The 9,536-nt window shown below is 39.4% G+C and overlaps 1 protein-coding gene across 1 annotated transcript in view; it reads left to right on the top strand.

Annotated features, from left to right (window-relative positions):
* The window catches only part of LOC106875003 (pikachurin), a 459,438-nt gene that overhangs the window by 445,499 nt on the left and 4,403 nt on the right, over nucleotides 1–9,536 (top strand). The window contains exons 11-13 of the mRNA XM_052970397.1: nucleotides 1,237–1,312; nucleotides 3,049–3,279; nucleotides 4,762–4,865. Of these exons, the coding sequence (XP_052826357.1) occupies nucleotides 1,237–1,312; nucleotides 3,049–3,279; nucleotides 4,762–4,865 (411 nt within the window). The remainder of the gene's footprint in view (nucleotides 1–1,236; nucleotides 1,313–3,048; nucleotides 3,280–4,761; nucleotides 4,866–9,536) is intronic.

Raw genomic sequence — 9,536 nt, 5'->3', positions numbered from 1 at the left:
AAACGTCAAAGACTTTCCGTATTCCCGAGCGTCATACTAATACATCCTTTTGTTGTTTACACCAGCTGTCCTCGTCTGTTGTTGTTTTTTCGTACATTCTTCCATATATATATGTATATATATAGGCACAGGAGTGGCTGTGTGGTAAGTAGCTTGCTAACCAACCACATGGTTCCAGGTTCAGTCCTACTGCGTGGCACCTTGGGCAAGTGTCTTCTACTAAAGCCTCGGGCTGACCAAAGCCTTGTGAGTGGATTTGGTAGATGGAAACTGAAAGAAGCCTGTCGTATATATACATATATATATATATGTGTGTGTGTGTGTGTGTATATGTTTGTGTGTGTGTGTCCCCCATCATCGCTTGACATCGATGCTGGTGTGTTTATGTACCCGTAAATTAGTGGTTCAGCATAAGAGACTGATAGAATAAGTACTAGGCTTACAAAGAATAAGTACTGGGGTCAATTTGCTTGACTAAGGGTGGTGCTCCAGCATGGCCACAATCAAAATGACTAAAATGAATAAAAGAATATATATATATATATATATATAAGGCTTTGATCATGCCAAGGTAGATGACACTTGTCCAGGGTGCCATGCAGTGGAACTGAACCTAAAAACATGTGGTTGGAAGACAACCCTCTTGACCACTCAGCCACACCTGTAACTCTATAGTGCTTTAATTAACCATTTACCTTTTAAACTGGCCAAATCAAGCCTAAATGTTTTACATGCTTTGTTCAAACAGGTCAGATTTGGTCTCTCATACCTACCCTACAATGTCATTCAAAAAATAAACAATGACATCATTGAAATCTTGAAGCTATGAGTTAATACATGATTAATTGAAAACAATATGAATAAATAAGCATTTCATTTGACAGAGCAATCTGGATGCTAAAGGGTTAACATAACGGGTTAACATAATAGAAGTAAAATGGGTTTTGGCAGGATTTGAACTCAGGATCCAAAAGTATGTAATGTAACTAAATATGATGTGACATTTGGTCTGGAACGCTACCAATTTTGCTGCTGTATTAAGAGGAATTTGTCTTCCATTGAATGAAAATATAGAATTGCCACCTTCCAACTTAGTTTGGCATGTTGTGTTTCAGTTATTTGATATTAGATATGTGATATTGTAGTAGCATGTGATATCTATGTTAGTATCAATGTTATAAATAGATGTGAATATATTTCTTCTGTGTTACTGACTTTCTCACCTTCCTTTTATAGAGAGTGAAAAAATTAATGATGCCCAGTTCTCAGGAGGCAGCTATCTCATGTACAAAAGTACACCTTTTGTCAAACGGTCAGTCCAGTGTAATTCTCTTCTCTCTCTTTCAGCATTTACTTCCTCTCTCTCTCTCTTCCTTCTCTCTCTCCCTTTCTCTTTCTTTTAAGATAACGACAGTCTAAAACAACATGGTTTTTTTTTTTCTTTTTAGGTAAAGCACCGGCCCAATTCTTTTTATTCTTGTTATTATTACTGGTGTCATACAAATGGCACCTGTGCCGGTGGCACGTAAAAGCATATATGGGCCTATATGGGCAACTCTTATACTATAGCCTCAGGCCAACTAAAGCCTAGTGAGTGGATTTGATAGACTGAAACTGAAAGAAGCCCATAATACATATGTGTGTGTGTGTGTGAATGTATGTATTTGTGTCTGTGTTTACAACCCCGTAACTTAGTGGTTTGGCAAAAGCGACCAATAGAATAAGTATAAAGCTTATAAAGAATAAGTCCTGGGTTTGATTAAAGGCAGTGCTCCAGCATGGTCGCATTTGAATGACTGAAACAAGGAAAAAAATATATATATATATATGTACATGTGTGTGTGTACAACAGGCTTCTTTCAGCTTCTGTCAACCAAATTCATTGACAAGGCTTTGGTCAGCCCCAGGCTATAATATGAGACACTTGCCCAAGGTGCAACATAGTCAGACATGGTGTGCCAAAGGTCAGATTTCAAAGTGATAACAGAGCAATGTGAAATGTAGTGTTTTACTAGAGAACACAATCCGCCAGCCATTCCAGAAATTGAAACCAGGATCTTCAGCTCACGAGTCCAATAACCCTGACCACCAGGCCACATATCTTCACTCATCTACATGCATCGAATCAATAAACCACCGAGTGATCAGCGATAAGCTATACATAGTAACATTTAAGTAAAAGATAGGCAGATATTTCACTGTCTGCTTCTGCTGTGCACTGCATGTATTCCTTGTGATATAATAATTTCTATACAAAGAGCAACCTTCTTTGATGTTTGAAGGCAATTGTTGTCATAAAGAGAAAATCATTGCTCTAATGAGCCAGTGACATAATACACAATACTGGTGGAGTTGCCCCTTGTTATGTCAGTTTAGATTCTCTTACAGAACCAATTAATCTTCTCTGTCTCTCTAGCTGTTGCGGCTCTTTTAACCCTGAGCTCAGAAACAAAGTTAGGGGCTGTTAAAGATGGTTGTCTCCAGTGCAATCATCTAAAAAAGATAATTGCCAATCAAGTTGTTATATTTATTAGTCTCATTGTCTTCTGCTTCCTTTCAATGTAATACCAACAAAACAGAAATGGCACAACTGAAAACATTTGATCTGGCAAATACATCAACAGTGGTCATTTCTCAAACTGGTGTCTTTTCCAGATTCTTTAGAAACAACAGTGAAAGCACATGACCTAGTAGTTGGGATGTTGCACTCTGTTATAATGTAGATCCTGGTCCACTTGTATGTTGTTGTCAGCATTGTGATATTCTTCTTACCGCTGTTATGTTGTGGTGGTATTCTGTATCTTATTATCTTTGACTCATCTATTATGCTATCGCTAAGAGCTGTACAAGACAATGACCTTGAAATGTCTACCTTGACGGTAACTTGAACCCGTATGTATCACATAACTGACTGACTCCAACTGAGAAACTCATACAACGACTCTACTACTACTGACCTCCTACAACGACTGACTTTATAGAAACCATTATTATTATTATGTAATTCCCTCATGTCTGCAATTCACGTCTTATGTCTGTTATTTTCAGAACCCGTGGCAACAAGATCGACATCCAGATGTGGGTGAAACCAGAGAAAAGGGATGGCCTGCTCTTCTGGGTGGGCAAAGAACAGAGGTCAGCATTCAGTGACTACTTAGCCATTGGCTTCGTTGAATCCATCCTGCAGTTCCGCTACAATCTTGGCAGTGGTGAAGTCATCATTTCTTACAATGCAACAAACTTCTTCGATGGCAGTTGGCACTTTGTCCGAGTTCAGAGGTAAGGCCTCACTATAAAGATGATGTGTGGATATGCCTGAGTGCATGAGTGAGTGTAAGCTCAAGTGCATGTATGTGTGTGTGTGTGAGGTTGGGTGGTTGTGTGTGAGGTTGTGTGTGTGTGTAAGGTTGTGTATGTGCATGTGCATGTGAGAATGAGCAAGTGACTGAGAGAGAGAGTCTGTGTGTGTGTGTATAAAAGTGTGAGTGAGTGAAGGTGCATGGCTCTACTACTACTGACCTCCTACAACGACTGACTGTCTGACTTTATAGTGGCTGGATCATACCACTTTGCCATGTGGGAAGGGGCGTACCATTTCACTACACCACACTCACAATCTCGAGGATCGTGGTTTCAATTCTCAGAGCTGGAGTTGTATTGTGTTCTTGAGCAATTCATATAGTCATGAGTTCAGTTCCCAATGGCACATTGTCTCCCCAAGTAGGACCCTTTATTTCACATTGCCCCAGTCCACTCAGCTGGCAAAAATGAGTAACTTTACGACAGACTGGCATCCCGTCCAGGTGGGGAGTCTATATACGCCATGCAAACCGCAAAACCGGGCCCTTATAAGTCAGTATGACTCAACAAGATAACTTTACATTTGTTTTTGTTTTTTTGTTACATGTCACATGGTCACAGTAGACGAGGAAGTATCTCGCAGAGATGGGGACCAACTGGGACACCACTTGGCGGGTTGCACAAGATGACACAAGCAGTGAATGCAGCAACATGCAGCAGTGGCACATGTTGCCATACCTGACCTGGCATGATATCTTTAAAATCTATGCTGTTGAATTTATTTTCTTGAAAAACTTCATTATAAGAAAGCAACTACCAAAAGCTAGCTACAGACTGTGTAAAAGTGCAAGGGGGATCTCTGTAGTATTATTATTATTATTATTATTGTTATGTTGAAGATTTTTTGCAATGTTGTGAAAGCTAAAAATATAAAAATTGAAGTCTACATACATATATATATATATTTTTTGTAATGTTGTGAAAGCTAAAAATTGAAGTCTACATTCATACATACATATACATGTGTGTGTGTGTGTAAAGATAACCAATTTTGTTTCCCTTGTAAAGATGTGTGTGTTTGTGTAAGAGAGAGAGAGTGTATGTATGTGTAGAATGTAAGTTCAAGCTTAAAATAACTCTACTAATTTTGTGTGTGTATTGTGTGTATTGTGTGCATGCATGTACGCGTGAGTTGGAGCATGTGTATACGTATGTTAGTAAAATATATATTTATCTAAAGAATCTCGAGTTTGAATTGTATTTTTGTGTTGTTTTAAAGACATAAATTGCTCTTACCATTAGAATTACAATTAAAAGATGCTGGAAGCTTATCTTTAAATCTCTCAGTTATGCCAAATATTGGAATATTGACATGAAAAAATAAAACAAAAACAAAGAAGTATTTTTTTTATATTTTTTTTTTACTTTGTCTTAAACTATTTCTATCAATTTTCATTGCAGGGATAAACAAGATGGTTACTTGTTGGTTGATAACCAGTTTGTTTTCGAAGGAAGTTCACCTGGAACCTTCAGTTCATTAAACACGGATAAAAAAATCTATATCGGTAAAGTTCTTTACATTGTCTCTTTGGTATCTCTGTTACAGAGAAGGTGTTTTTTTATTTTTTTTTTTGTTTTGGCAGCGAACAGTAAATGTTTTTACTTAATCTTATGAAATATTGTTAATCCATTGCTGAACAAAATCCTTCATTAGCAGTCATTGTTGTTATCATTATCAAAATCATCATCATCATTATCATCGGCGTCGTCATCATTTAACATTCATTTTTCCATGCTGGCATGGGTTGGATGGTTTGGCAAGATCTAGCAAGTTACAAGGCTGTGTTGAGTGCCAGTGTCACCGTTGGCATGTTTTATATGGTTGGACACCCTTAGTAACCATTTTATATTTTTGGCATCCTTGGTACAAGTGAGGTCACTGAATAAGTTACTTGACAAAAAAGAACAGAAAATGGAAAAAGCTGTCCAGACTAAGTGTATGGAGGGAATATTTGATAGGGGGTGGTGGCTTTCATGCCAGGTGCTTAAAGGCTGAAGTATGACAGAGGGACAAGCAGAGATGTCTTACTGTCATACAGATAGTTACATGGCTACCCCACATAAGGGTGAGTACCTGGGAAAAAGATAAAGACGGGAGTGATGGAGTAACTGAGGGGAGAAGATGTGTGCCAGGCGAGAGGGTTAGAGTATGACAGAGATGGTCATCTTAATGTATAAGGGATACTTGGATACCCCAGGAGGACAAAGAAGGAGAAGAAAAGTGGGAGAGAGTTAGGGATACAGAGTGAGATTGAGAGAGAGAGAAATAGAATATACAATCTAATACTATGTATTATCCTAATTCATTTGTAGCCTTTCCCAATTTAACTTTATTAATTAACATTATTTACATTTGACGGATATTTGTCCTCATCTTGTTTGTTGTTAACACAACGTTTCGGCTAATACACCAGCCTTCATCAGGTGTCTTGGGGAAATTTTAAACCTGGGTTCTCATTCCTAAGGTATTTTTCAATGTTGTTGTTGTTGTTATTATTATTATTCAGGTCACATTTGTCTGGTGTACATAAATTAGACACCAATGGTTTTTCTTCTGTAAGGAAGAAGATATACATTTATCATAGCTATTCAGTGTGATAGTTATATGGCATGATACAAATTAATGACCAGGAACTTGTCTATAGACTGAACAAGTCGGAATTGGTATGCTGTCAATGAACTAGAAATTAAGACAAGAGTTTCATAGTTGCTACACTGTTATTATTATTTCTTAATTCTTTCACTATCAAATGGTGTAAATCATGCCAAATAGTAACAGGAAACAAATAAGGTAGAAGAAATTTTGGCTCACATCAGCAGCAAAGTTCATGCATTTACTTACATACACACACACATTATATATGTATGTATGATGAAGGCACATGGCTCAGTGGTTAAAGCGTCAGGCTTACAATCATGAGGTAGTGAGTTCGATCCCCAGACCATGCTGTGTGTTGTGTTCTTGAGCAAGACTCTTTATTTCACATTCCTCCTGTTCGTTCAGCTGTAGAAATAAGTTGCAATGTCACTGGTGCCAAGCTTTATTGGCTTTCACCTTGCCTTTGGTTAAAATTGGTGATGTGTAGAAAAGAGGCTGGTATGCATGGATGGACTGCTTGTCTTCCATAAATAACCTTGCCTGGACTTGTCCCTCGGGGGGGACCATTCTAGGTGCAATCCCATGGTCATTCATGACCCTTCTCTTTATGTATCATCATCATCGTTTAACATCCACCTTCCATGCTGGCATTAGTTGGACCATTTGACCAGAGCTGGTCATGTAGAAGACTGCACCAGACTTCTGTGTCTGTTTTGGCAAGGTTTTTATGGGTGGATGCCCTTCCAAACACCAACCACTCAGCAGAGTATGCATGTGTGTGTGAATGGATGGATGGATGTGTGATGCACAGCATAGTATAAATCAGAAGAACTAAAAGAAATTTTAAAATTACAAAGCTTTAGTGTGAGTTAAATAAGAATATAAATGCACTCTTTCTGGGCTATTGATGGGTTGAAGACAGAGTGAGGGAGTTTCCTGGTGGACTTTTCCAAGATTTAATGTAGTGTGTGTGTGGGTGTCTGTATCAAACCACCCTCATCACTCTACCTGTACCCCCAACCACCTATCATTTCTCCACTCATTTCAGGCATCTCTCATCTCTTCACCACATGTGATGCTTTCCAGCAACAAGGCATCCTCAACAACCACCACCACCAGAGCCCTCATCATTCTTTTTGCCTCTAGGTCCATGTACAAGAGACTGTACTGAACTGTTTACACCCAAAACCCTTGACTCCCTGCCAGTCATTACTCACTCTCCCCTGGACTGCTTCTGTTGTCACCCATCAGCTGCTGTTATTTCTGTCTACCTTTGGTATTGGCCATCACTGTCTCCATCACCCTCACATTCTGGGTTTTTATTGTTCCCCATCTTGATCATATTACCCAACTCCCATAAGCCCTCCCTGCTTACATTCTACAGCAGTGATTCTCAACAAGGAATCTATATAACCCCTGGGAGGAGGCGGGGTCCATATAAGATTTGAGTGGGGTAGGATCCGTTCATGCTAAATAGTAAATCGAGGACCCACAGTTGTATATTAGAGCTTCCCAAAAGAGTTTGCCTTTGATATATATATTCATTCTTTCCACCAAATTCATTCACAACACATTGGCCAGATCAGCGCTCTAGTAAAAGACATTTGCCCACAGTGCTGTGGAATGAGGCTCAACCTGAAACCACATGGTTGATTGAAAAGTGAGTTTCTTAAACACAATGTCATTCTTGAGCTGTCTGATATTAAGCATCAGTTGCAAATCTTTTACACATGACACAGAACTCCTGGAAGAGGTAAGCTGTCCCAGTATGAAAGCTCATCTCACCAAATACTATCTGTAATGAGTTGTTTCTTGCAGGGTGGGGGTATGTAACTCCTTACTCGACTTCGGGGGTCGAGTGGACATTGCGCCTCATTTTTGTGGAGGAGCAATGGCCCAGTCGTTAGGGTAGCAGACTCACGGTCATAGGATTGCGGTTTCGATTCCCAGACCGGGCTTTGTGAGTGTTTATTGAGTGTAAATACCTAAAGCTCCATGAGGCTCCGGCAGGGGATGGTGGCAAACCCTGCTGTACTCTTTCACCACAACTTTCTCTCACTCTTTTTTCCTGTTTTCTGTTGTACCTGTAATTCAAAGGGGCCAGCCTTGTCACACTCTGTCACGCTGAATCTCCGTGCGAACTACGTTAAGGGCACACGTGTCTGGAGTGGTCAGCCACTTGCACGTTAATTTCACGAGCAGGCTGTTCCGTTGATCGGATCGACTGGAACCCTCGGCGTCGTAAGCGACGGAGTGCCAACAACATGTCACTCCATAGCTCATACACTACAAATGATCACAATGTCTGGGATACAAAGATCTGGTGGCCTTCTTCAGGTTTAAAAGATGATGAATGAAACCTGATGCTTTCCAGCAGGCAGCCAGTCAAAATTAATTCTAAATAGAATAGAAAAAAATGAAAATACATGCCTGTGTGGTAAGGAGTTTCATGTACTTCCCAACCACATGGTTCTGGGTTCAGTCCCACTGCATGATACCTTCGGCAAGTGTCTATCATTATAGCCTTCGGCTGACCAAAGCTTTGTGAATGGATTTGGTAGACAGAAACTGAAAGAAGGCAGCGAGCTGGCAGAAACGTTAGCACACCAGGTGAAATGTTTAGTGGTATGTCATCTGCCATTACGTTCTGATTTCAATTCCGCCGAAGTCGACTTGACCTTTCATCCTTTCGGGGTCAATAAATTAAGTACCAGTTATGCACTAGGATCAATGTAATCGACTTAATCCCTTTGTCTGTCCTTGTTTCTCCCCCTCTATGTTTAGACTTAATCCCTTTGTCTGTTCTTGTTTCTCCCCTCTATGTTTAGCCCCTTGTGGGCAATAAAGAAATAAGAAACTGAAAGAAGCCCATCGTTTGATAACTGGTGTTGGTCTGTTTATGTCCCTGTAAGTTAGCAGTTCAGTAAAAAAAAAAAAGACCAATAGAACATGCACCAGACTTTTAAAAAATAAGTACTAAGGTCGATTCATTCAAGTAAAAGATTCTTGAATGTGCTGCCCCAGTATGGCCACAGTCTAACGACTGAAGCACATGCATGTATGTATGTCAGTTTGTACATACTTCCCTTTCGCTTCACACGCTTGTGTAGCGACTGCAAATAAAAGGTCTCCTCGTACACTTGCAACACACCATTATAGCACAGTCCAGGCATGTCTTGACATGTTGGTGTTCTGTAGACAAAAGCTTCACTACTCAAATAAATGGTGTCATTTATTTTCAATTCTCTCTAAAAGTATATCTGAACTTCTTGTGAATGAACAGGCTTATGGATTATTACTTTCTAAGGAAACCTGCTTGGATTGGCATCAGGAAAAAATCTAGTGGTAGAGAACTAATGTGATATAGTCATGTCTGATCCATGTCAGGTGGAAAAGTAGTCATTAGAACCAATGATGATGAAAGAGAGACACAGGTATGAATGTAGAGGTGCTTGTTTGTGTGCATGCAGTGTACATGGGCACAGGCAAGAGTTTCAAAACTACTCAATGCTTAAGGGCAAGAATTATTTATACATATATATATATATATATATATATATATATATATATATATATA

This window comes from Octopus bimaculoides, chromosome 9, assembly GCF_001194135.2.
Source record: "Octopus bimaculoides isolate UCB-OBI-ISO-001 chromosome 9, ASM119413v2, whole genome shotgun sequence".
In the NCBI taxonomy this organism is placed as follows: domain Eukaryota; kingdom Metazoa; phylum Mollusca; class Cephalopoda; order Octopoda; family Octopodidae; genus Octopus; species Octopus bimaculoides.
The sequence above is the reverse complement of the archived record's forward strand: the minus strand, read 5'-3'. Positions and strand labels throughout refer to the sequence as shown.